The sequence below is a fragment of the Pseudopipra pipra genome, chromosome 15 (assembly GCF_036250125.1).
Source record: "Pseudopipra pipra isolate bDixPip1 chromosome 15, bDixPip1.hap1, whole genome shotgun sequence".
Lineage (NCBI taxonomy): Eukaryota > Metazoa > Chordata > Aves > Passeriformes > Pipridae > Pseudopipra > Pseudopipra pipra.
Genome location: NC_087563.1, coordinates 1431918 through 1459691, shown reverse-complemented (window position 1 = coordinate 1459691; position 27774 = coordinate 1431918). Strand labels below are relative to the sequence as shown.

Below are 27774 nucleotides of genomic sequence, written 5' to 3'. Positions count from 1 at the left end.
CCGGCCCCGCCCCCCCGGGCCCCTTTAAGCGCGCGCGGGCGGTGCCGCTCAGCTCTCGCGAGACCAGCCGCCCCTCCCCGGGACTACGCTGCCCAGCGTGCCCCGCGCGCGCGCGGAGGGGTGGTGGCCAATGGCACTGCGCCCCGCCGGCGGCGGCCCCCCCTCCCCGGAAGTGACGCGAGGGGCCCCATGTGAGGCGATTGCAACACATGGTGCGCGGCGCGGGGGAGCGCGAGCACCGCGTGCGACGTCAGCGCCGCGCGCCGGGGGGAGCGGGCACCGACCGCGCCCGGAGCCGCCGGGCCCGCACGGCAGCGCCCGGCACCCGCCCCGGCCCGCCCCGCCGCACCGCGCCCCGGCCCCGCCGGACCCGCCGCCGCGCAGAAGATGGCGGACGACCCCAGCGCCGCCGACCGCAACGTGGAGATCTGGAAGATCAAGAAGCTCATCAAGAGCCTGGAGGCGGCGCGCGGGTGAGCGCCGGGCCCGGGGCCGCCGCCCCCGCAGCGCTGGGGGGGGCCCGGCCCGAGAGCGGGGCCGCGGCCGGGGCGCTGCCCGGGCCCGAGCGGGGACGCGGCGGGGCAGCGCCGGGCCGGGCCCTTTGTGCGGCCCTTGGGGGGGCCGGGGGGAGCGGGACCGCGCTCCCCGCACGGGAGGGGCCGCGGCTGCCCCGGGCGGGGCGGTCCCGCACCCGCTCCCCCGCTTCTGCCCCCGCACTCCGGGCGGGCGAGGCCCCTCCGCCCCGCGGGCCGGCTCCGGTGCGTGTCCCGACCGGGACCCCGGGCCCGGTGCGGCCCCCATTCCCGGCCCAGCCGGCCGGCCGTGCCAGCTGGCACCGCGGGCGGGCGGATTCCAGCCGGAGGAGACGCTCCCGTGCCCCCCGTGCAGCCTTGGGCTGCTCCCAAGGGACCAGCTGGGCCAGGGAAGGAGCGGGGCGAGGGCAGGGAGCGGGGGCTGAGGCAGCGCTGACTCGAGTGCTTCTCTTACTGACACTCACTTGATCTGTCTCAGCCCTTCCAGGGAAGGGCTCGGCTCCATTCCCCTGAAAGCAACCTTTTCCAGAGTTTGGGTAGTGTTAAATTTCAGGTCTCTAATCCCACTTATATCCTCCTGGCACTTTGATTTCTTTTTTTCCCACCAGAAGTAAAATTGCTGGTTGTTCCTGCAGCTGCCTCATGCCAAAAGTGCCTGTTTGGGTGGGTAATTCAACAGTGTTTGGTTACATTGGTCGAGGACCCACTTGGGCTCGAGGAATTGTGAGATCTCAAGGTTCTGGGGCTGTAAAATAGCAAAGAAAGTGTGTCTAAGGATATACTTTCATAAAATAAAAATGAAAGGTTACTCCTTGGCCAGCCCAGTGGCTCCAGTTTCCACAGGCTCACCTGAGCAGGTGTCTCTGTACCTGGGGCACCACTGGCAGTGTTCTGTGCCCCTCAGAAGCCTTGGGACAGGCTTCTTCACAGAGGCCCAGCTGCCCTTCTGCCATTTCCTCAGTGCCGGGGCTTGTTCTGTGTGGAGCAGGGTGGGGAATCAGTGACTGAAAACTAACCCAGGCAGGAGGGGAACTTGAGCCACAGGTCTCCCTAAATATATTTTACTCTGATATATGATGCAGCTGTGCAGGGCTGGGGCTGTGGGAGAAGGGAGTGGGGAGCCTGGGCTGCCCTTCCCTGTGGCAGAGTGGACTTTGGCTGCCAGAGCTGATCACTGGGCTGTGCCTTTGAACAGCACAGGTTGTGCCCACAGGGGTCCCAGCAAACACAGAGCTGCTGCCTGGAAGTACAGAGGGCTTGAGAAGCCACGGGCACCCACTGCAGCCTGTGAAATAGGTGTCTGTAACAGCACTGGGGGAGGCTGGGGGGGAGTTGGGAAGTGTAGACTTGGCATTTTGGGTCTCCCTGATTAGGAATGTGCCCGCCTCTAGTATTGTTTGGGATAGGAGAAGGTTAAGGTATTGGAGAGCTCCTGGCAGAGGAGAGGCTGAAGGGCAGTGGCCGTTGGGGGTATCAGCTTCCTGGGGCCACAGCCCAGGTGCCTTCCCTGGTCCCCATCAGTGACCCCTGGCACACCTGCTTTGTGGTAAAGGTGCCATGGGCACCGTCAGATCCGTGTGGGAGGTTTAGCTGAGCCCCCTGGATCCAGCACCTCTCTTAGGTGTTGTGATCCTGCTGTTCCTTGGTTAAATATGTGCCAAACCACCACCTGAGGAAGGTGCTGACGGCAGCAGTTCTTAGGCTGCTTGTGTGGGAATGCGTGTCGTGCTTCCAGGGAGCCCTGGCTAAAATTAGTCTAGTTTGGGTCCAGTAAGGAGAAGAGATGCTGCAAGTTGTGCCAGCTGCCCTGCACAGGAGGTGTGAGCAGTGGAACAGGCTTTTCCGGCCTTTGGGAGAGTCGCTTCCTCTTCCTGTGGAGTAGGAAGACCTGTTCTGGGGTGGGTTAGGGGGCACAGCCTTTGAACAGGGTGATGTGGAGGGCCAAGGACTCCTTGGCGTCTCCACCTTCCCTTACTCATGTCCTCCTAATAGTGACCCAGCAGAGTGTCCCAGTTTCATGTGCTGGTTGTTCCTGCAGTGGATCAAAGGGACAGGAAATGGAGGAAGCTGGAGTTAGACATTCCGTTGGCATGTGGTGGTTGGGGCACCTCTGTTCTTATCCAGCTGTTTTGGGAAAATCCCAGTGAAGTCTGCAGGATGTTAACAAAATGTGAAGTGGGCAGGAGAGCAAGGAAGTGCTTTTATGGAGTGTGGGATAGATGAGGGAAGGGGCAGTGCTTGGTCAGAGCACTGAGGGGGAAGATTGGAGCTTCAGCTTTACCAGCTGGTCAGCTGGAGGCCAGCGAGGGTGGGACTGCCTCAGACTTTGAGGTAACACTCTGGTGGGAATGCCCTGGATTGTTTTCCCAGCCCTGCTAAGGGAAGCAGGCTCTTTCAGTGATGTCTATAGAAAGAATCTGTCAAGTCAAAATAATGAGAAACAATTTTTAACCCCCCAACCCCTGCTCAAAGCCCTGTCTCTGCTGGCAGGACTAGAAGGAGCTGGTATCTGTGACTTGCTTCCTAAACCAGAAATGTGTCTTATCTGCTCCCAGCTCTTTCAAAGTTGACTTGCAAATTGTCTGACCCTGCGCAAAGTTAATGAGTTGATGTTTGTGATTTGGGGAGGTGGGAGGGAAGTAGCTGGGTCCCTGCAGAGATGTGTGAGGGACAGCACTGAGATCCAAGTTCAGCACTGCAGGCAATTAACCTTCCTGGCCAGAAGAAGATGAGGTGAAAGGCTGGTCATGAGCCTGTTATGGCCTTGACAGAAGTCCAGCCTTGTCATTCATCTCTGAGAGCTTGGAGTGCTCAGACTTTCATCAGACATCTCTGCTTCTCCCCTACACAGGGATTCATTCTGCTTTCAGTCCGTAGGCAGGTTTTCCGGAACAGATTTGGTGAAACACTGTGCCCCCAGAAGTTGCAGCTGTGTCTTCCCAGGTGGAGGTTGCAGCAGCCCAAGTAGAGGCAGTATTAGCCACTGTTTTCCCCTTGTCCTCTCTCAGAGCTTTTCTGCTGTTGCTTCATGCAGTTTTCCAGTGTCAGTGCTAAACTGACAATCCCTTTTTGTTCCTTTGGTCTCTGCAGTTCTGAATAGTTAGCTGGGCTATGGGCAGGGTTTTTTGCTAATCTAAGCTGTAAATGCTTGGCAAAATCAAGTATCAGCAACAACAAGCAGTCTCTTTGCTAGGAGAGGACCTGGGGTGTCACATCTGAATTGTGTTTGGAAAACTTCAGGTCTTAGAAACAGGGGCTTTCTTTGTGGAATCAGAAATGGTACTGACACCTTCAGAACAGGTGGGCATCCTGACCCCAGATGAGCGTGCAGGGGGGGCTGGTGCAGCGTGTGGATCTCCCTTACAGTGGTAAAACCTTCAGGAACCCGTTCCCTGGAGACATCTCCTGCACCTGAACTTGCTCAGAGCAGTAGCCCTTGATTACTTCACTGAAACCAGGAAAGAGGAGGCAAAAAGCAGGGTGTCTCTGAAGGCTCTGCCTGCAAACACAACTGAGGCTGACAAACTGTGTGTGGAAGAGTATTTTTTCCAAATTAGGTGTTTTGGAAGGTGGGGGAACAGGGCAAATGCAGAAACTAAGTCTGAACAAGTAACTTATTCTGGTTGTAACTGGAAGAAATGTTTCCAAGCAGGAGAATGGTGAAATGGGAAGAGAAAGAGAAGTTTTGGTGTCTCCAAAGCTGTGGGAAAGCAAAGTAATGCTGTTTCCTGCCTGGGTTTGGATTCTGCCAGGTTGAGACTTGCATCTACTATGTGGGAGAAACCAAATGTGAGAGATATAAAAAGTCACCAGGAAGGACAGAGGGCTGAAAATACATGGGAATTCCTGCAAAGTGAAACGTAGTTCTGCTTGAGGGTGGACAAGCTTGTGTGTTTTTTGGACATAAAAGATTTGCCCAACTTGCTTTGCCCAGAAAGCATCATTTGCAGGTGAGTTCTCCTGCAGTCCATCTGGAGTCTTGCTGGTCCTGATGGAAAGGGCCCAACCTTGAAATTAGCCACACAGTGCTGCTGTTTCCCAGCCTTGTGCAACAGGGACAGGAGGCTGTGCTTCTGCACACCCTCCTCTGGGGTGTCCTGGGACGGTGTCGTTTTGTGACCAGGCAAGCTGGCAAGACTGAGAGCTGTCTGGTGATTCTGGAGAACAAACAGGATAGTCTGGACCTGTTCCACCGATGGGCCTTTCCAAAAGCGGCCCGAGAGCCCACCTTCCTGTGAGTTAACACCACAGCACCAGCTGCTGGGCTGCACCTGGGGGGTAACTGGGGCCAGTGACAGCCATGTCCTGTGCTGGTTTGCCTTGTTCCCAGTTTCTTTTGAACAAAAGCCTGGGAAACTGCTGGTGCTGGGGTTCTCTTGTGCTGCACTGGTGAGCTGGATTTCCCCCCTGGATTAGGCAAGGCAAATTCTCAGTCACTCCTGGGAGCACCTGCAGCACTTGCCTGTGGATGGATTGTCCTGCTGGTGGCAAGTGCTGTGCAGCTTCATGGTGCTGAAGGTGCAGCTGTGCTAGAATGACTTGGACTGCAGAATAGTTGATGTTCAACTCTGATGTGGATTCTCCTGCTCCATCCCAGGCAGAGCACCCTGGGTGCAGGGGTGTACTCTTGATTCAGTGTAACACCACCACCGGGTCCAGGCAGGTATCAGTGCAGCTGTCTTGGCTTAAAGGGATGTCATGTACCAGGAGGAGCATTTGGTGTGGGATTTCATCCCTATGACTGGCTTCTAGCTGCACTGCCAGAGATGTGTTGATCCAGATGCTCCCTCCCCTGCTCCCAGGCTGCCAGCAGATCTTTTCTTTATCAGGATGTGCTTGTTGTTGTGGCTGTGCCTCAGGTCTGGGCTCTCTTGATATAGGATCTGTTTCTGCAGAGCTGGAGATTTCACCTTAGGACAGGGAGTGTGATGGAGACCTTGCTGGGTGAGCTGGTCCATCTGGGAAGGTGCTACTTGGCTTTCCAAGTGGTGCTGTGTGGTGGTATGTTAAGCTAGTGCCAGTCATGGCATAGCCTTGAGGGTCTCTCCACTGCAAACTGGTGTCTCCAGTGGACCTCTCTTTTAGGAAAGTCTTGCTTCAGCTGGAATTTGGAGTGGGCCAGCGCTGGGGTAACCTGCTGTTTGTCACACTGCTGGGAATGTGGGACAGATGTGGGGCAAGGACTGGAAGAGGAGGGTCTGCAGAGTGGCACGTGGAATTTATCTTTACTGACAGTGAGTTTTCTGCTTTGACTTTATGATCTGCCATTACAGTGTGGAATGTTTAGGGAAGAGGTTGTGATTTAAGGTCTTACCTAAGCCAGATTGCTTCCTCAAGGTGGTGCTTTCTCAGCCTGCTTCTGTCAAGGGAGTTCCTGAAGGAGGTAAAGGTTATCATTAATACTGAGCCTTTTGCTTCTGGTAGTGTGAGGAGAGGGAGATGTTTGCAGAGAGGGTGGAATAGAAGTAGTCCCAGGCAGAAGGGACAGCTGAGGGCTGTGGCAGCTGAGCAGGCAGGATGTGCAGCAGCTGCTTCCACGCTGTTCCCCTGCTCTGACTGGTGGAGTCTCTCCAGGCTGCCAGTCTCCATAGTGCTGGGTTGGAAGCTGAATACGCATTTCATGTGAGCAGGGCTGGTCACACCTCTCAGGACCAAGGCAGTGTCTCTTGTGTTTCAGTGGTGCTGAGGGTGGGTGGTCTGAGAAAGCCACCCCGTTCCTGTGCCAGGTGAGAAGGCAGCTGGAGCCAGGGAGAATGGCCAAGGGGTTGTTGATGTCCTGCTGGTTGCCTGTGTCTAATTGTTGTAAAACATTTCCTGGGCTCTCACCTGCCTGCTCTACCTGTTCCTTTTGAATTACAGCAGCAATTAGGAAGTGCTGTTTGGAGAGAACTTGCCAGTGAGTGGCTGAAAAGAACCCGAGCTGGGAGAGCAGCTCCACGTCAGAACTCAGCGAGTGTTTGACAGCCCTGGGTCCTTCAGCAGCCTGGTACCTCTTTACAACTGTGTGAATCATTAGTGAGCAGTGTGATTCATGCACAGATCATCATTCACATCGAGCTAATGAATGAGCCCCTGAGGAATGACGTGGTAGGAGATGGGAGCAAGCACCTCAAAAGAGGACAGACTTTTTTGGCTTGGTGGCAATGATTTCTTTTCCCCCCTGTTAGCCACCTATTCCCATGTAGATCTGAGGCATTAACATCTTAACAAGCAAATCTGGATTTGTTGTTTCAGTCCCTCAGTGTACATCTTGTACCCAAATGGCCCATTAGCATAATGCAACAAGTCTTTTAAACTTGGAGCATTAATAATTGGAGAGGGAGGAGGGAGAGCAGGGGAGCAGTGGCAAAACTGAGCCTCCCAGTGAGTCACAAATGTCTGAAGCGCAGAAATGTCTGTTCCACTTACCAGTAATTGGGTATCCGGGCTTTCCACATGAGGTCAGATGCAGCCAATAGGGCCTATTCCAAACATGGCCCTGCAATTATGTTTCGTGGTGTGTTTCCTTAAATCCAAGGATTTCGGGGTGGCATTGATTCACCTTGTCTGTGGGGTGTGCAGGATCTGCTTGTGCTGATTCAGTGCTCCTCAGCAGTAGGGGATGAGGTTGGGCTCTGCTCCTGGAGCTGCACGAGTGATTTTGGGATCTGGGTGCTGGTGGTGGCCTGAGCAGCAGCCACAGTGTTGGAGCTGCTCCAGTTGGGGATGGGGGGACTGGGAACATGGAGCTGCCTCTGTTGACCTCTGGGCAGGTGGTGCATGGTGGACCAGTGGGCAAGGGCTCACTGTTACCTGCTCCTGTGCACCCTCAGACACATGATAGCTGGCCAGGCTGTGCTGTGGAGCAGTAGAAGTCCGTGACCTGATTCTTCCCTCACCTCCATGCTGTCCCCGGGGAGGGAGGCCAGTGGAGCTCAGGAGGCAGGTCCTGGCAGCAGGCCAGGCTGGGGGGAAGCACTGCCTCACCTGACCCTTGGTGAGCACCAGCCAGGCCTGCCTCTGCTCCTGCTGGAGCAGCCATTTGCTGCCTCCCTGTGGGAAGCTTTCCCTGGCTGCTGGAGCAGAGCACTGAGGGGATTAGACTTGCTTTTCTCTTGGGTTCTGGCTTGGTGCTTCTCTTCCTAGCTGGCACTCAGTAAGCTTGGTGGCATCTAGGGGTTTTTCCTCTCCGAGAAGATCAATGGGTTAGGGTACAAGGCCAGGATACCTTTCCAGGACAGTCTTAATGTTTGTCTTCAAGCTCCTCTGGCTCTTTCTATCCAGTCTGCCAGCATTAGCAGAAAATGGTGTACAAGATTCCTGTCTTGGGCTCTGCAGGGACTACAGCAGGAGAGCTTGGCATTGTATGAGCCATGGGGGAGCAGCTGCATGGTCTCATGCTGTGCAGCTAAATGGTTTTCCTTTGTCCAGGGTAGAGGTGGCATTTACGGACTGATGAAGGAATTTGGTATCTGGGGTGTTTCCTCAGTTCAGAGGAGGGGGGCTCAATTTCTCCAGTTAATGCTTGTGCTGAAAAGGATTCCTGAGGAAAGAATGGCTTGGTCTCCTGACTCTGCAGTCCCCTCCTCATACCCACCCTGCCCCCATCTTGTGCTCTCTCTTTGCTTCGGAGGCGTCACTCGATCCAGAGAGGTGAACTCTTAATTTTGCTTGGGAACTGGACTCTTTGTTATCTTCATACCCTTCTTTGGATGACTTGGAAACCTTTGAGGAACAACTTGTGTTGGTGTTGCCTTTTAGTAGATGATCCAGAGTCCTGTGCAAGCTGTGGTGAAATGCAGAGCACCACTGAGGTGCGGGTTGTGAGGTTCTTGCTGAAATTGTGCTGTAGGAAGTTCTGCCAACAGTGTGGCTTTTGGCCCAACTTCACATTAAACTTGAGTGGAGCTCTGGTAGGTCCCACTCTGAGCTCACCAGTGCTGTGTGTTCTGTCTGGGTGTCTGTGCAGCACTTGTCTCCTGCTGAGCTGTGCTCTGAGCCCGTTGCCTGAGCAGGGATGGGAGTTCGTGTTTCTGATGGGGACATCACAAAGCTGTTGCCTCCAAGCAGCAGTTAGGTTGAGGCATGTTGGCTGTGTTTGTTGCAGAGCAGTCAGCTGATATTTTCACAAGCAATGCATCCTTTGGCTTCCAGGTGACATTGCCTCTGAAGCACTGGGAGGGATCTCAGACTCCTGAGAGTCCCTGCTCTTTCCTAGCAGGCTGACAGGATTTCCAGGAAAAGTTGTGCAGCTTTTGCATCTGCTGTCGTCTCTCTGGATTTGGCATCTCAAGTGGACTTGAGCCACTTTCTATTTGATGAAGGCTTTGTCTTATTAAAAGACATTAAGTTTTAAAGGGCACAGCTGTGACCTGTTTATGTCTTCACAGCCATAATTCATAAGTTGTGAGAGCATGTGCTTCCCTATGGCAAGGTCAGAGCTGTTGCCTACAGGGCAGGGATGGATCGGGAGTGTCCGATGGCCTGTGTGTTGTAAGAGAACCCAAACCAGCAATTTTGTATTCTCCTATACCAAAGGACACTTACTTTTTATAGCACTCCATTCAACATCTCTGCTCAGATACAGGATCAAAAAATATTTTTTACTTACATCACTGATTCTGTGGCCTGTGCCCTCGACTTTGGTGAAGCATCATGTGCCTGCAGCGCTGGGGATGTTTGTTCAGAAGCAGTTCTGCCCTTGGACCTGTGGCGTGTGCCTGATGGAGTTCTGCCTTGGATTACATGGATATTGCTGGCAGCTGTCTTGCAGCTGGCTGTGGATGTGTCAGTGATGGAACTGGTTTAGCCATCGTCTGACTTGGGTGGTCTTGGCTGTCCAGGCAGCTTGGGCTTCTGGGAATATATTGTGCCTGCCCAGTAACTCAGTCCCCTCTGGATGGAGACCAGCAGAGGTTACCTGGGGAAGGTAACATTGCTTGGAGCACCGTGTGGCAACAGTTGTTTCATGGAAAGCTTCCTAGCTGTGGAATGTGGTTAGGATCACGGTATCTGAAAGCTGTTTGCTCTGTGCTCCTGCCAGGCCTCATGCTGCCCTTGGTTCCTGGGGAAAGCAAGATGCTCATGAAGCTGTGCCCTGTAAAAATAGGCTCATTTTGAGTCCTAGAGAATGACTGGCCTCCCATGCCTCTGTATCCCCACATTACACAGTGTGCTATCACACAGTGTAAAATGTTTCATTGTGGAACAGCTACAGCTCAGCTGCTGTTTGTCAGGTCTCTGATACCACAGGGCAGGCCAGTCACTGCTATTTATATAGCATGTCTGTGAAATTACTGCTCTCCTGTGCCAGCAAATATCCCAAATTGCAGGAGACAGGTTGACTGTTCTTCTCACACTTCTGGCTGTGGCTGCTCTTGTCTGCCAAGTTGAGGGGAGCTGTGGCTGGTGCTGCTGGTTTGGTTTGTGTGGCATGTTCAGGTCACCATTTCACTGACACAACACTGTGTAAGGTAGTGGGAGCCTTTTACAATACAAGTTCTAGTTTCAGCTGAAAGCCTAAGGGTCTGCTCAGCTGTTCCTTCTGATGGGCATGGGAGTAGAAACCAAACCTCTGCAGGTGAGGATGGACACCCAGAGCAGGAGGCTCCTGTGCCAGCTGTAATGGAGCACTCGTGGCAGCTCATCTCTAACATGGGGCACTGCCCACTTTGGGCACTTGCCATCTGCTGACAGAAACACAGAATGTGCTGAGTTGGAAGGGACCCACAAGGATCATCCAGTCCAACCCCTGGCCCTGCACAGGTCCACCCCCAAGAGTCACCCCCTGTGCCCCAGAGGATCAGCCAAACCCTCCTGGAGCTCTGGCAGCCTTGGGGCTGTGCCCACTGCCCTGGGGAGCCTGGGCAGTGCTCAACCAGCCTCTGGGGAAGAACCTTTTGCTGAGATCCAACCTGAGCCTGCCCTGACACAGCTCCAGCCATTCCCTGGCTGCTGTCCCTGGTCCCCCCAGAGCAGAGCTCAGTCCCTGCCCCTCCTCTGCCCCTGCCCAGGCAGTTGGAACTGCACTGAGGTCTCCCCTCAGTCTCCTCTGCTCCAGCTGAACACACCAAGTGCCCTCAGTGTCCTCCCACGCCTTCAAATCAAGGCCCTTCCCCATCTCTGTTGCCTCCTTTGAACACTCTCTAATGGCTCAATATCTGCCTTATATTGTGGTGCCCCAAACTGCCCTAGCATTGCAGGTGGGGCTGCCCCAGTGCAGTGGATGATCCTCTGGGGCACAGGGGGTGACTCCTGGGGATGGGCCTGTGCAGGGCCAGGGGTTGGACTGGATGATCCTTGTGGGTCCCTTCCAGCTCAGCATGTTCTGTGATTCTGTGGTTCCTCTTAGACAGTGCAGGAGGACCTTGCAGGGAAAACAAGCTCCTTGGCTGCTGTAGTACCTGCTTGCAGGTGGAGTGGCAAGACTTTTCCCTTCAGCTTTTTGGGCCTATGTCAGCAGGGATTCAGCGCTGCCCACGCTGCCACTCGCTGTGATAACTTGTTAACACTTGCTCTGAGGTCTCTCTGTCTGGGAAAGCTGTTTGTTTTGTGATACAGTTGCCTGAAATTCCTTTATTAACGTCAAAGTTTTAATGATAAGAACAGACTGTCCTATACACAAAACTTGATTGTCTAAAGAACTTACTGTCTTGGGAGAGCAAAATATGCTTGTTCTTACTTCCCCTTTTTTCCCCAAACAACTCTATGCCAGGCTGTAGGAGAAAGTTGGAGCCTACCTGCAGTGCTTTAGGAAAAGTTGGAGGCTGGATCCTCATGTTCTATCCCAGAGATACCTAGTGCTGCTCATTCCAGGCAGTGATAAATCTGAGCTAATTGCCAGTTCCTGGCAGGGCTGGCACAGTGAGCAGTACCCACAGTGCCAGGCAGCACAGGGCTTCTGCCTTCCCAGAGCTGGCACTTAACTGCCCCCGTGGTTCTTACAGTGTGTGGGCTGGTGCCCTTGGTGCCCCTGATTGTTTTCCCCTCCCCAGTCCCACGTGCAGTGGCACACGTTGTGCTGGCCTGTGTCTGGGATGCCCTTTCCTGCAGAGCAAACATCCTGGAGCATCACGTCCTTGGATTACAATGGCAGCTCTTTGGCTGCTGTGCAGGCACTCCTTAGCCCAGAATAGGGACAGCAACTGTCTGGAGCTGCTGCCATCTCCCTGGCTCAGTTCTGTCGGGAAGCATTAGCTTCCAGCTGCTCTGGCAGAGCTTGGCTGGCTGTCCTAAACCAGGGGGAAACCTTAGCAGTGCTGTGAAACTGGGATTGTGCTGAGCAGGATATAATCTGGAACTGGGTCCGTCCTTCCTTCAGGAGCACTGGGGGTGATCCAGGGAAGAAGCAGCTCATTCCATGCTGGATCCCAGGTGCCAGTGTGAACACTGCCCTTAATCTGGATTGGATACTCAATTCACCACCGTACCGGGTGTGTGGGGCCGGGCTGGGAACATCCCCTGTGCCTCACACTCAGCAGAGCCCCCTGGGTTTGGGGTCTGCTCTCTGGAAAGACCCATTTTGGGAGGCCTGAGGATGATTCAGGGGAAGTATCTGACTCATTCCCAGGTTCACCTGCTGAACCTGGTGGCAGCTCATCTCCCAGCTGCCAGGGGGGCAGGATGGGATTTGCAGAAATACCTGTTGTCTTGTTGAGGCTGCAAAGACCCAGAGGAGACCTGGAAATTGTCTTCCTCTGCAGAATAACCTACTTTTTTCTGAGTGTTTTTGAACAACAGCTTTCTTAGAAACTCATTGCTGCGTTTTGTCTCACTGTGGTGAGTTCAGCAGATGCAACCACAGGGTTTTTTAGACCTTGCCATCCTGCAGGAAGGTCAGAAGGCACAAGCTTGCTTGGAGAGGGGAAAAATGCCCTTCCATGGTAGGATAGCAAGGTGTTAGTGGTGTGTGAGGGAGTTCTGCAGCCATCCTAATTCCTGTTGCCCATCTGCTTCCGCTGGTGTCTTGCTGGTCTCAACCATTCTGGGATGTTTAGTGTTTAGTCCTGACCTTGTGCTTGTTGGAGCAAGAGGGAGACAAGCAGGGGGTGCTGGCTGTCCCCTCAGTTTCCTGGCTGCCTAATGAGCCTCTGGGCTGGGTGGCTGGGCTGTGCCCAGCGGGCAGTGGCAGCAGCAGCACGTGGCAGGGGCTCCCCCCTTGGGTGTCCAGGGACACTGGTGACATGCTGGCTGGCTCCTGGTGCTCTGGGCTTCCAGCAGCCTGGGATGCCACGGTGTGCTCGGGCTGCTGCTGCTCCCGTGGCAAGCTGCACACCAGCTGTGTCCCTGGATTCTGCAGGAATTGGTTAGAGCCAAAAATAGCTTTGGCTCTGTAGTGGTGAAAGCATGCCAAAGCCAAGAAGTGCACTTGATGTTGGTAGTGGAAGGTGCTTTTGGATATAAATCCAGGCTGGAATTTGCTGAAGGGTTAGACCAAGCACAGTGCTGTGCTGTGTTGAACTAGTTTGAGATTTAAGTGAGGGGGAGGGAGTGCAGCATCTGAGAGACCCTTCTGGTTTGTTTGTTTGCAGTAATAAGTCACGAGGGCTTGTGAAGGCCACTGTGTCACCTTGGGCAGGGTGTTTCCAAGGGCCAGGGATGTGTCTCTGCTCTGTAGTTAAGGTGCTGTGTGTGGTACAAATAACCCCCAGTCTGATCCCACGGGTGCTCAGTGCTCAGTTCTGGGGCAGTGGAACACAGCACGGGGCCAGGGCTGGGATCTGAGGGCTGCCCTGCATTTAAAAACTGAAGGTAGCTTTACAAGGCTTTTTTACTGAAGGGTTGATCTTGGGAGGGCACACCCAGCCTTCCTTCTTGCTGTTCACAAAGCTGGAGAAGGGGCTGGAGCACCAGGAGCAGCTGAGGGGTCTCAGCCTGGAGAAAATGAGGTTCTGGGGGGACCTTCTGGCTCTGCAGCTCCCTGACAGGAAATGTAGGTGTCAGGGCTCTTCTCCCAGGCAGCCAGTGACATGACTCTGTCTGCTCTTTCCCCTCCGTCCTCAATTCAGGAAGAATTGTATGAAATCTCTTCCTAGCAGGAGAGCCAGGGAGCACCCAACTGCCACACTGGGATGCCCTTAGTTAATGCAGGAGGTTGTGATAGTCTAATCTCTGGGAAGTCTGAGACTTTCTTTGTTCAGAGGAAGAGATGAGTGCTGCTTTCAGGGAAGTTAGGAAGAGTTGCTTTCATTCTGATCAGCCTCTTCCTCAAAGGAGCCTGCTGGGGATGATAGGCCATTATCTCTCCCCTAAGGCTGGCGCCATTCTCTGGGGTAGCCAACTGCTTTAATTGAGCAGGATCTGGAGTGTTCTTGGCTGGTGTGACCTGGAAGCCTGAGAGCTGTCAGCATGGCTCAAAGCTCCTTCTGGGAATAACACGGGCAAGTGTCTCTGTGACTTTCTTGATTAGTGTGTATGGGGATCTTGGATATTAAAACCAATTAGTTGTCTTTAAGGTCGGGGACTTATTTGACCTACCAGCATCTGTTTCAACTTGGCCCGGATTGAAGATCTTTGGGAGAGGGCTGTCCAACTTCTGTAAAGAGGCTAATGAAGTGATGCTTTTTAAAGCACTTCCCTGCTGCCTCTGTAGCCCAAACACTTCAGGCAGGACATTAGTGCGTGACAGTCTGGAACAGCAGCAGGCAGGGGCTGTGTTAGTCTTCTCCTCCCCTAAGAAATGTAAAAGAGCAAAACCCCATTTTTTTGATGTCTGAAAAGCACTTTGTTGGTTCTCTGACTCAGAATCCTGAGAAGAGGTTTTTTCACAGAGCTTAGCTGGTTTGCCCTTGAGAGAGGGCTGGAGGATATGATGAGGTATTTGATTTTTTTGCCATTACTCTAATGGGAAGCATGAGGTCTGGGTTAAATTTGAGACAATGCAGAAGCAGCACTTCAGACATCTGAGATACTTCAATGGCAAATGGGAGGTACCTGCTGGAAGGCAGATGGGAACTTCCCCAGTTTTCCTTCTGGCTTTGGATGGATTTGAACCATGAGGCGGCTTTGGGGATTAAGACCTCTGCAGGATCCATCCCAAAGCCGTAGGAGAAATCAATATCAAACTTACTTATTTTCATGTAATTTAAGCCTTTTCTGTGATTTGTGGGGTCTTATCTCCTGACTCCATGCCTGGGGTTGGTGCTTGTGAACCAGCAGTCATGTACTTAAGCACAGTTTAGTTAAAGCAGCTGCCAGAGCCGGGGAGATGCTCTGGAGAGCAGAGTGCTAGTGGGGAAATACAAAAGGCTGACTGAGGCAAAGGGATCCTTCCAGTTTTGTTTTCTGTATTAATCTGAGGAAAACAAAGTGTTAAAACAGCACTTGGGCTGCCGGGTGCTCCAGCTGTCTGAGAACAAATGGAATGGTCCTTAAAGTATGTGGCTGCACTGTTTGAAATAATCTCTGCTGGGAGCTGCTTCCCTGCCTTCAGCTCCCAGCCCTTAGCCTGCACGGGTGTTCTTTTTTTCCCAGAGTAGCATCCCAGGTTTAACAAGCAGCTTTTGGAGGACGTGCTTGGTAGTGGCAAACCTGAACACTGGGTTATGGAGTCAAATCCTCTGAAGAGCCTGTTTTATTTTCTTTACTGTCCCATTACTGTCCAGCAGAAGGGGAATTACACTGGTAGCAGTGAAGAAGCATCCTTGGCGGGGCGGGAGGGATGGGAGACAATGGCATGTGTGGAATATCGTGTGGGTACACTTGTTGCTTTGGTGGCTGGCTGCTCACAACCCTTCTCTTTTCCCTTCTCAGCAATGGTACCAGCATGATATCACTGATCATTCCCCCCAAAGACCAGATCTCGCGAGTGGCGAAAATGCTGGCGGACGAGTTTGGCACTGCCTCCAACATTAAGTCTCGAGTGAATCGCCTTTCAGTACTGGGAGCCATTACATCTGTACAGCAAAGACTGAAACTCTATAACAAAGGTAACTTCTAGCTTGTATGGATGCTGGCACACTTCCCTTTCTTGGAAGCAGCCTTAAGTTCCTGCACTATGCAGTTTTCTGCTAATCAAATCTGTTGGCCTGTGCTGCTGTTTTGCACTGATATTCCAGGTATGTTGCCCTTGGATGGCTACTACAGGGGTGGACTTTGGGACTAGAATAGTGTGGTGGTCCTTGTCTTTAATAAGCAGGCTCATGATTCTGTCCTTAGCAGTGCTGATTCTGCTAAACTTGGCCAGATTTAGGAGCTATTTATTCCACAATAGTTCATTTGCATTAAAGTGATTTTGCATCAAGCAGAAACTTCTGTGTGCCTTATGCACTGTGCAGCTGCCATCATTTGGGAGGGAACAGACTCAGACCATCTAAAATGAGCACTGAAAGAGTTCATCATTATTGCCTTTACACTGGCATGTGGCCTTCCTTGGGATGGTCAGTCTGTAAATCACTGTATGAGCACTAGGAGAGCTCCATGGGGCTCTTCAGCCTTTCTCTGGGTCCTGTGAGTTTGCAAGCTCCTGGGTTTAACAGATCATTGTAGGCATAGGTGCACTAAATGAGTTTGTTTTCCATTGTAGAGCTCTGGGAGGGAATGAGGTGGGGAAAGGGAAACTTAAAGATTTGGGAACTTTAATTTCAACTTTGCCATAAGTCTCAAGGTCTGGCAGTTAGTTTGTGATGGGTGCAGCTTGCCATGTTTCTTAGTGAACTAAAACTGCATTGTGTTGTTTATAGTACCTCCAAATGGTCTGGTTGTTTACTGTGGAACAATTGTGACAGAAGAAGGAAAAGAGAAGAAGGTCAACATTGACTTTGAACCTTTCAAACCAATCAATACGTCGTTGTATTTGTGTGACAACAAATTCCACACAGAGGTAAGAATTCTCCTGTTGCAGCAGCCAAAGTCAGCCTGCTTTGCTGGGCTGCCTGGGCCCACCTGGGTGTGCTGAGCCTGTGGAACAGCAGGCTTCTGGGAGCACATGCTCTGGGGAGGGCTTGTGACTGGCCACAAATGTGTGATGTTTGCTGAAGGGAGTTGAGACGCTGCCAGCTCCTGCCACACTGATGTCATGGCCCAGCCCCTGACTGCTGAGTTGGTGTCACCCACAAACATAAGCTCCTCTCTGTAACTGGAGGCAGAGAGCTTTCTTCTTAACTGCAGAGGCCCATAGATCTTATTCCAAGCCAGGCCTTAAAGTACTGCCAAGATAATTATCAGTGTTGCCAGTCTTGATATCAGATGTGTTAACTGAGACCCTTGATGGAGAACTGGCATGTGCCTCATCTGTCTGGGATAAAGTGAGATTATTTTTATCCAACATCTAATTAAGTTAAATGAATGGTTTGAGGCATATTTAAAGTAATGTGGATTATAGCAGTCAGTTTGTTGCCTCTGTTTTGGCTCTGGCAGGTGCAGAGGTCTCAGTGTTTGCAGTACACCATTCCCCCCATGTCCAGGGTGTTCACCACAGTAGATCTGTGGGCTGAGACTTAATTCTGTTGTCAAACCCATGTGACATGGGCTTGAGAGGCCCTTCAGTGAGGTAGTTCTGCTTGTTTGCTTGGGTTTTTGGAGATCCAATCCATTACTGGCTTTCAAAGGGTAGGATTACAGGAAGGAACAGGTGAGGTACATCCCTGATATTCTGTGTCCCCACAAAGGATGAAATCCCAACACATCTTTGGCCTACCAGCAATACAAACCTGTGCACAGGTCCGGGTTTAGAGTTCTGCTGAGTCCATGTGTCCACAGGCAAGTGAAAGCAAGAGGTAGATAAGAGAATTCAGGAGAGAGCCAGGGAGGTGTTTGTCCCTGCCATTGTTGGCAGTGGGACAGGGGTGGGTTTCCTTCTGCCTTGTCAGGAGAGGGATTAATTTGGTGTCCTCTGCTGAGTATATTGCCTCAGGGCACTGACTCAATCCAAAAGTGTCCAGCAGGCTGTTCCCAGGAGGCAGCTCCAAGTGCACTGGTGCTGGTGTGTGGCAGTGACCTGAGAGGACTCTGGTCGTTGCTGCTCCGGGTGGTGTGATTGCTGACAGGCCCTCCCTCTGGGGCTGTGTGCTCTCCCCTTGGGAGTAGGGGATTATTTTACTTCTGCAGAATCAGATGGAGCTGTAAAGCCTGCTGTGTGATGTGAGCACCGAATTCTGGGCTTTGTCCATCTCTTTGGTTGTAGAGCAATGCCTTTAACCCCATGGTTCCCCCAGCATGCATCCTGAGCTAACAGACAGGGCAGCTGGCTCTGTGCACTCACAGATTTCCTAGGAAATCTGGAGAAGGGGATGTGAAGGAGCAGGGAAAGGAGGTGATCTTCACCTTCAGGCTAAAGCTGCAAAGAGGAAACTCAGTCCAGGCTGCAGGAACAGAACAAAAGCAATAGTCTCTTTTTGGTGCTTGATAGGTCAAACAGTGGAATTGCTGACAGAGGGGAGACTGAGGGAATCACTGATCACTGGATACTGTATTGAAATAAGAGGGAATCAAGACCATCAGAGCCGCAGTCATCTGCTCCCTGGCAAGAGTTATCTGATAAGAATTCCTCTGGATGTTTTATTGCCTGTGTGAAACCAAAGCACCTCCCCGAGGGGATCGGAGCCCGATGGGTCTGAGGGGCAGAGCTTACAATGACTTATTTTGATACCTTGGCTGGAGTGTTCATTCCAGTCACATGATTTGCTTGGCTCTATCCCAGTTGCAATGTAATATGCCACTTCCTCCTCTCATTCATCCCATTGCTGGGGAATTAATACAGAATATTTATTTTGGCCAGGAGATTCCATTAAACCTTAGTGCCTGTTTCTTTGAAGCTCGAAAGCTGTAGCTTGGTTTGTGGATTTTGGAAGAGGATGACTGATGGTTTTTATCCTTTCAGTTCAGCCCAGTAATCAGGCAGGCAGGCTAAAGGGCCTGTGCAGTAAACCAGCACCATCACTTTCAGTATTAAACTGGGGACTTAAAGCAATCTGGAGTTTGACAAGTTCTCCATCCTGCTGATGTGGGTTTGCCAGTTAGAAAGAGGATTCTGGCTATTAGTTTTTTGGGGCATGTATAAATGAGAAGGAGTGTGTGTGCTGGATGTTTCCACCTGCTCAGGTGGCCCTTGAGGGAGCAGTAGCTGACAGATTCCCTTGAAATGGGAGTTTAGGTTGGGGTGCTTGGGATGTCCCACACCACCAGAAGCAAGGCTGGGCAGGAAGGTGGGCAAAAGTAACTCAAACCCCTTGATGCTGTGCAGTGCTTTAGTTGTTGGTCAACTTAAATGATCTTATGGGATGAATTCAGCTGCCTCCTTTACAGGGAAGAAAATGGAAGGATAACTTCATTTTGCAGCAAATGTCACGGCTGTCTTCTCCGTAAGCAGTTATGCACAGAACAACTATTGCTGCTGTGACTTGTGTTCTGTAAGGCTGAATCTGCCACAGACACTATAGATTTAATCATTCTGCCTGTGGGGCTTGAAGTCAGCAGGTGCAGCAGCCCGGTAGTTGTGGTAGAGGTGAGTTGAGAGGCTGTGTCAGTGCTTTGGAGTGCAAAAATGAACTGACAGTCAACTGAACAAGTTCTGCTTTCCTGGCTGGAGTGCTGGGAAAATGACTCTTCCATCTGTGCCAGGCAGGGAGGTGCTGCAGCCTTGTAGGTGTGATCATTTCCCTTCTCACCTCCCTGAGCCCATCTCTGGGGCTGTGCTGTCACACCTGCCCATGATCTCAGGTGAGGAACTGGCAAGGCTGTGAAATAGTGATCAAAATTAAACTCGAGTTTCCTTTATGCTCTTGACAGTGTTGCATGAGATTGGATTGTATATGGAAGGAATCCTTCCCTGTGGGGGTGGTGAGGCCTTGGCCCAGGTTGCCCAGAGAAGCTGTGGCTGCCCCTGGATCCCTGGAAGTGTCCAAGGCCAGGTTGGAAGGGAGTTGGAGCAGCTTGGGCTAGTGGAAGGTGTCCCTGCCCATGGCAGGGGGTGGGAATGAGATGATCTTTAAAGTCCCTTCCAACCCAAACCATTCTGCAGTGGGCTGGAATAGTCACAGCTTCTGAATCTGCTGCTCTTCCTGTAGTTTATTTGTAAAACAAACAGCAATGACCACCTACAGAACTAAAACTGGTTGAGCTGTGCTGTCTGTGGTGAGCTGTCTGAGCCAGGGTCCCTCACCCCCTGTGCTCAGTGACACCTCTGCTCTGTTCCAGGCCCTCACGGCGCTGCTCTCCGACGACAGCAAGTTTGGCTTTATTGTAATAGATGGGAGTGGGGCACTCTTTGGAACCCTGCAAGGAAACACACGAGAAGTCCTGCACAAATTCACTGTGGATCTTCCAAAGAAGCATGGTAACACACTAGTCTGCCTCTAGACTGTCTGCAGCAGCATGTCCTGGGGTGGGATGTGGGAGTGGAAGCAGGGAACTTGGCCTGTAGGGGTTTAGCTCTATTCAAGTCTTTGCTTCCTTGGAATCTGACAGCAAAGCCTCTAGTCTGAACCTTCTGTCAGAATTAATGAATCATGGTAATATGCAGCTGATCCTAAAAGTGGCACTTTTTATTTCTTGGTGCATTTGACCCTTTACTTGGTTTTGGGACAGTTTTAATGAAATGTTAGTAGCACAGGTAGTAATCCCACTTGGTTTAAAGTTTGCATCCCGTGGTGTTGTGTGCAAACATCAGTGAAGAGCAGGAAGTTGTTCCCTGCAAGAAGCACAGAAGCCTCATGGAGCAAGGAGAATTTGAGTTCCACTCTATAATGCTCTGTGGTAGTAAGGCACTGACTGTTAGGTATTCCTGGCCTACTGTCCTGTGGAGAGTGGGATGAGACAAAATGAAACAGAAATGTGTCCCGCAGTAAGGTTGTGCAGCAGGGGCTGCTGGGCTCACTGCAGCAGTGCACCAAAGGAAATGCAGAATGTGCACAGATGTTCAGTTTCTATAGAGAGTTGTGAGTCTGTATAGAAAGAAAAGAAAATCACCATATTTTCCTCTATGGGATATGTGGAGAAAAATCTCTTGCTGTGAATGGACTCTCTTTGTTCACTGCCTGTGCCATGAGTGTCACGACTTGGCTTGTGGCAGACTGCTGCAGCTGCCTTGGCTTTGGTTCTTGAGGGCCTGGTTGGGCCCGTGTTCTGACAGCCCTCCTGGAGTGCAGTGGTGCCCAGGCTGGCTCAGCCCTCTCATGCAGGTCGGGGAGGTCAGTCTGCCCTGCGCTTCGCCCGCCTGCGGATGGAGAAGCGGCACAACTACGTGCGCAAGGTGGCCGAGACGGCCGTGCAGCTCTTCATCTCCGGGGACAAGGTCAACGTGGCCGGGCTCGTCCTGGCTGGGTCAGCTGATTTCAAAACTGAACTCAGTCAGTCTGACATGTTTGATCAGGTGAGTGGCCTTTCCTGAGCAGAGCTCCCCTGTTGAAGCTGTTGGTGGTAACGTGGTGATACCGACAGTAGCCCTGAGATGCTTCTCGGGAGGGGTGTAACTTGTGTCTGAAGTGACTGGATCAGAACTAAAAGTGTGGGGTATCCAAAGAGCTCTCCCTTTCCTAATCCCTCCTTGCAGGAGATCTCCTTTTCTTAAAACAGTACCAGTAAGAAATCTGTCCTCCCTGGTTTGGAAATAGCATTCATGTTCTTTGTCTCCCTAAATCTAAAGTAGAAGCTTTATAGGAATTAAACTCCAATAAACCAAATCTTAGTTCCTGTTGCCTGAAAATTGTGGTTCAATATCGTGCATTCAGAGGTCCCTCTGACTCAGAGCTTGTGCTTGCAAGTGAAGCCCAGCAGATGAATGCAGTGACTCTTGCCAGGCCTGTACTCTCGTGGTGGGATGAAGGAATCTGATGGCCCTGCTCTGGAATAGATTTAATTTTTCCTGTCTCCTCTTTCCCTTGTTTAGCGGTTGCAATCCAAAGTGCTCAAACTAGTTGACATTTCATATGGAGGAGAAAATGGGTTCAATCAAGCGATTGAATTGTCAACTGAGGTCCTCTCCAATGTGAAATTCATCCAAGAGAAAAAACTAATAGGTAAGTGCTGCACGTGCAGCCTCCTCCTGAGCCAGACACGTGTGACTGAATATGCTGGTCATGCTTCCAACCTCCTGGTAGTGCCTTTGGGCTGCCCCAGCCCTGCCATGGTGGCTGAGAGTGTGACTTGTGATCCTTTCTGCTACCTGGGCACCTCAAATACTGGGGGGGATGTTTGTTTATTTTTTTCTCCCCATCTTCTTTAGCCTTCTCCAGCCTTTCACCAGAGATTGCCTTAGTTCCAGGCCTTCTGGTGACAGTTTCTTCTTCTTGCATTCAAATGAAGCTTGTTTCAAGCTGAGTGTGGTGGGATGAGTGCTGGTGACAGTCTCTTTCTTTGTGCCCTGGCTGCAGGACGATACTTCGATGAGATCAGTCAGGACACGGGGAAGTACTGCTTTGGTGTGGAAGATACACTAAAAGCTTTGGAAATGGGAGCAGTAGAGATACTGATAGTCTATGAAAACCTGGATATAATGAGATATGTCCTGCACTGCCAAGGCACGGAGGGTAGGTGGCGCTTTGGGAGACCGGGTCCTTGAGGGTTTGACACCTGAACTGTGTCACGGGGAGGGGTCACTCTGGAGGAGCTCCCTGAGGAGATCTGATCACAGGGAGGTTGTGTGGGCAGGTCACTGACCTGCAGCTTCCCAGCTCCGGGGGAAAATCCTGCAACAAGCAGGATTGCCCTGCAGAGAGGGAATTGCAGTGCCAGGGTGGCAGTTTGTCACAGGGCCAGCCTGGAACCTGCCTTCCAGCTGTGAAAGTGTGATGCCAGAGGGGAGGCTGATGTGACCCTTAGGGCCAGAAACACCATTCTCACTGACTGCAGACAAACCCTGTGCCCACAGCAGGGCCTCTCCCTATTCTGGTGTTGGCACCACAGCTGTTCCCTGCTGCTGTGCCCTCCTTGGTTGCTGGGAGAGCTTCAGCTGGAAAGGAAGTCAGTGGCAGTGAGCAGACCCTCTGAGCTGTAATTGCTGGCTGTGCTCAGTCTCTTGCTGCCTTTAACCTGCATCTGGTACTTTTATCCAACCTAATGCTATTTTTTTTTCTTGCTTCTCAGAGGAGAAGATCCTGTATTTGACACCAGAACAAGAGAAGGATAAATCCCACTTCACAGATAAGGAGGTATTCCAGCTTTGGGGCTTGTGGGTTTATTCTCAGTTACTGGTGCAGGGCTTAGTTTGGCACAAGCACATGAGCGTGGTGACCTTCTGGCACTCATGTGAGACTTCAAGGCAGTAACCTGTGGCTCTTCTGTTCACCTCCAGTGTAACCCCTGGACTTGCTTTTCTCCAGTGTTCCCTGCTGCCAGTTCCAAGGCTGTGTAAGTGGGCTGAGGCGACAGGCAGTACAGGGGCTTGGGCCACCTTCAGACCATCTGCTACAGGAGTTTGGTGGCCACCATGCAGGCCAAGGTCCCAAACCATTGCTCCCTGCTCACTGTGCACTGATTTGGTCCGTGCAGAACCACTGTGAGGTTACAGAGCATGACACAGACTGAGGTGCAGGGCAGTGTTTGCTGTGGGCTGTGTTGGATGTGTGGAGCTGTCATTTGCTGCCTGTGCAGGTCAGAAAGCCCTGATGAGGTGGGGGGGGGTCTGTGTTACTTTGCAGAGTAAACTGGGCAAAAAAGTGTGTCCCTTGCCCAAAGGGTAGGCATCCCTGAGTCATCAGAGTTGTGCCAGGGAGGCCATTTCCAGCTGCTTTCCCTGCTGGAGGGAATTGCTGATTCCTTCTGTGCATGGAAGGTCTACAGTGTTACCTGCAGTGATGTGTGTCTATGTCAATAATCACTTGACCTTCTAGTTACAAAACTGTGCTTTTGGCCTCTGTATCTGCATGGATCAGTGCTCCTGACTGGAGGCAGTGCCTCTTTGAGTGGGCTGGAATCTTTGCAGGGTGTAGAACAAGTCTAAAGGAACAATGAAAACTGAGAGTGTAGCATGAGGTGACACTTGAGCAGAAGAACAAACAAGGCATTTTCTCTCTGGCTTTTGCCCCAAGTTCCAGATTAGAGAGGCCCAAAACAAGGCCTGTCAGTGTTTCATTTTATAGCACCAGGAGCCTTCTGCTTGAGCCAGCACTGTCTGACACAGTTGTCAGGAATGCCTTCCACCACGAAGCTTCCTGTGGAGCATTAAGGCTGCTGTCCTTCTTAGGAATGACAGAACCGTGGTGATTTTTAAGCCAAAGCCAACTTTTGGTGTGAATTTTCTCAATACCAAACAGACAGTGACCAGGACAGTTTTTATTATTCATTTCTCCCTTCCAATGTCTCCACAGACTGGGCAGGAACACGAACTGATAGAAAGTATGCCCCTCCTGGAGTGGTTTGCAAACAACTACAAGAAATTTGGAGCAACATTGGAAATTGTTACAGACAAATCACAAGAAGGATCCCAATTTGTGAAAGGATTTGGAGGAATTGGAGGTAAATTGCAAGAGAAAAATGTGGGGGTGGGGGTTTAGTGGTTGATTTGATAGTCTGGTACCAATAGTAGGATTAGTCTTAGTCCTGTCAGTCACGAAACTGGTTCAAGAAGAAATGGTGTTCACCAGGGATGTCCAGGTGAACTCATTCCCTGTGCAGCAGGATGATGATGCCTGGTGGGCAGCTGTCACTGCCCAGCTGTGTTCCTCAGTCCCTCTGTCCTCCAGAGTGCTCAGGGGGGGGCTGCCCTCCTTTCCAGCTGGGCATGTCAGGAGGGCCCTGAGCTGCCTCACTGTGTCTCTGCAGTGCCCAGAGTGCAGGGGGGTCTGACAAACCCCAGCCCAGCTCCTGGGGCAGTTGGATCCCTTACTCAGCTCTCAGACCTTCCCTGTGCTTGGCTCTCTGGTCTTGTGCTTCTTGTCAAAGTAAAAGTGTTTTTAGCCCAACTTCATGGAGCAGTGAGGCCCTGGAAGGCTTTAGTCCTTCTCCTGAGCTCAGTGACCAGGATCAGCAGAGGTGCAGGTGGATCCTGTGCTTCAGGCTGACAAAAATCATTGGCAGGGCAGGGCACAACCACCTGCCACGCTCCATGTTCTGCCCAGGCCAGGGATTCCAGGACAGAGCTGGGACTGCTTTGCTGCTAAGCCAGCTCTGCCTCTGGTTGTGCTTGGCTTGATGGATGTGAACCAGGGATGAATGTATTGGAAACAGGAATTTCTAGGCCCAGAGAACCAATCAGAAGGAAACAAGCTTGGATTCTCTGGCTACATAAGGAGCAACAGGTTTCTGAGTGTTCAGGTTTGTAATTCCAGGAGTCCTTAATTTCCTGCCAGATCCAGCCTCTTCACATGGTGGGATCCTCTTTGCTCCCAGGCCTGGTAGACTGGAAGGGAAATACCCCTTGAAAATAGCCTTCACCTCAGTAAATGGGATAAGGCTTCCCAGAACCCTGGATTGGTGTTTAGGGTGGGAAGAGTCCAGGAATACAGCCACTAAATCCTGCTTTTCCTGCACTGTAAAAGTAACCTCAGTGCCAGCTGCCCTCTGGATTTAACTGACAGGCCTCTGTCGGAGCAGTTACATTGGAACAAGTGATCTGCTACTGGTATTTTTTGGAAATACAACCCCAAAAGAAATATTAAGAAGAAAATCCTTCCCTGTGAGGGTGGTGAGGCCCTGGCACAGGTTGCCCAGAGAAGCTGTGGCTGCCCCTGGATTCCTGGAAGTGTCCAAGGCCAGGTTGGAAGGGGCTTGGAGCAACCTGGGACAGTGGGAGGTGTCCCTGCCCATGGCAGGGGGGGATGAGATGAGCTTTAAGGTCCCTCCCAACCCAAACCATTTCATAATTCTGTGATACGATTCTAGAATGGGCTCAGCTCTTCCAGGAGGAATCTGGCCTGGCTGGGCAGGTGGGCATTCCTTCCTTTTGGCCGTGAGTTCCCTGTGGATTTGTCACTCCAGCTGCATGTCTGCTGGCAGGGCTCAGCAGGAGCCTGAGCTGGCTGCTGAGCGTTAATTGGGAAGCTCTGGATGTGCAGCCAGGGCTCAGGAAACTGTTCAGGTGGAATTTTGAAGAAGCTAAAGCGTGTTGTCTTTGCCAGGTATCTTGCGGTACCGAGTGGACTTCCAGGGCATGGAATACCAAGGAGGAGACGATGAATTTTTTGACCTTGATGACTACTAGGTAGTCGACCTGGGTCCGGCAAAACGTGCCTCGCCCCTCCAGCATCCAACCCAAGGAGCAAACTCATGGTGGAAAACACAACAGATCCCTGCCTTAGAATTGGAACATTTCCAGAACTTGATCCACAAGCATTGGATTTAAGAAAGCAAAACCCTACACTTTGATTTGTCATAGTGTCAGTACAGCAGCAAACTACTAAGTTCCTATATGCCACTTTGGACTAATTTAAAAAAGAATCCCAGTTTTTACTTTTACTCAATGGTGAAATTGGTTGCTCTTGTATTTTATGGAAATGATTTTTTTAACCTTCATGATACATTAACTGCTGTAAACCTCTTCCTTCAAAAATTAATAGAAGTAAGATCCTACTGGTTTGTTTCTTTATACTTTGATTGGAGAAATCAATTGCTGCATTTGGCAGCGCCGTGACCCATTTACATGGCATTCTCAGCTTAGACTGCAGAAGAAATGTAACGAGGTTGGAGCCATTCTCTTCAAAAGCTTGAAGAGGCACTGACCTGAGTGCTAGTTCATAACGTGTGGCTTGCAAATTCCAATGGTTTGGGGAGGCTCACCAGCCAAACGTGCTTTAATCTGTTTGCAGAAACACTGCTCTTGTAAACTAGGAAATGCACTTCATGGATTGCAATGGAAATGCTGCTGAAGTCTCGGGCTTAATTTGGATTTGAGCAGTGCAGCCTTCAGGAATTCTATTTTTTTTTTTTCAGTCTTGACAAAAATAAACATGAGATTTCAGTGAAGTAAGGTACACTTGGCTTTTTGTTCCTCAGTAAGTTTTTCTTTTTGCTTTAGGACTGCGTAAGGTTTCCTTGATTATGTGAATTTGAACCCACAGTTCTTTAAGGGAAGTGGGTATTTTACAGGAATACTGAGTCAGTGAAGGCTGAAACTTTAGTGCTGGGGGTGTGGAACGTTGGATACCAACCCTTGGAGCGCTGGCACAGGCCCTGGGGACACCATCTCCCAGCACTAAGGCAGTGTCTGTCCTGGAGGGGATGTGCCCTTCATGGGTTAAAGCCCCTGGGTGCCCCAGACCCCCAAGGCTGTGTCCTGCCCGTTCCCCAGAGCACAGCCCGACCTGCTCCGGGTGTTGGGGGGTCCTGCAGGCCAGGGGAGCACTGGCACAGATCATGCACATGCACATGCACATGTCCTGCTTCTTCCCGGGGCTCTGGTCCTGCCTCTTCCCGGGGTGTGAGTTCCTGGCACTCCCCTGGGAGCCGGGCCTGTCCTGCCCTCCTGGTGCGTCGCCGGCTGCAAACCTGCCTCTTGTCCCATGATCCTGGTTCACTTGAACGGAGGGGGAGCTTGTCTTAAAATCTCTGCCACGCTGTTCTTTGAGGTCCAAAATTCCTGTGAGCAATACAATTTGTAACCCTGGTCTCTAACCTGGCAGGTGGCTTTGCTGTCGCTCTCACAGCCAAGCTGGAATTCTCACGGAAGGTGGGGCTGGGTGTGCCGTGGCTGTGCCCAGAGCCAGGTCTGAGCACCCCCGGGGCCCTCACAGCGGTATGTTCTGGATTCTGCCATTGTAAATGGGTCTAATGTGACATGACAAGACCACAAAAATTGGATGTAAATTTACATTTTTGAATATACTGCTTGTTGTTTCACATGATACATTAGGGTATGCAGCTCCTTTTTGTAGTTTTTATTTTTACTATTTAAGTTTGGAAATGATGCCAAATTTTTGTATTTCTTTAATCAATGTGTTCTCTTCAGTGATATATATTGCATTATATATTGATGTGTATATCAATATATACTGATATGTATTACACTTACACATGCAAACACGTTCAACGGGGGTGGAAATTCCTAGCCTTCGCTACTATATAGCCTCTGCAGAGAGATCCCAAGCAGTGATATCTTGGTGTTGTGATGTACAGAAATGGAGAAGAGTATTAAACCATATTTAAGAATATAGTATGGACTCCTGATTTATTTTCTTCAGGAAACTCCTGCTTTTTACTCTCAGCTTGGTCCCAGCTTCAGGTCAGTGCTGGAGTGTGGAGGCAGCTCTTTCAGCTGGGCTTATGCTTCTCTCTGAACCAGTTTTTTCCCCTGTGCTGGCCCTGCTGAGGCCCCTCCAGGGCTGTGTCCAGTCCTGGGCCCTCATGGAAGAGAGACATTGAGGGGCTGGAGCGTGTGCAGGGAAGGGAACGG

At 51.4% G+C, this 27774-nt stretch overlaps 1 protein-coding gene across 1 annotated transcript; it reads left to right on the top strand.

Annotated features, from left to right (window-relative positions):
* The first annotated feature begins 213 nt into the window (after positions 1 to 213).
* Positions 214 to 27534, top strand: ETF1 (eukaryotic translation termination factor 1). Its single transcript, XM_064671407.1, has 10 exons — positions 214 to 473; positions 15264 to 15439; positions 16193 to 16332; positions 19647 to 19785; positions 20630 to 20820; positions 21337 to 21466; positions 21821 to 21976; positions 22533 to 22597; positions 23756 to 23903; positions 25505 to 27534. The coding sequence occupies exons 1-10, from the start codon at positions 388 to 390 to the stop codon at positions 25585 to 25587; spliced, it is 1314 nt and encodes a 437-aa protein (XP_064527477.1). The 5' UTR covers positions 214 to 387; the 3' UTR covers positions 25588 to 27534.
* The last annotated feature ends 240 nt before the right edge of the window (positions 27535 to 27774 follow it).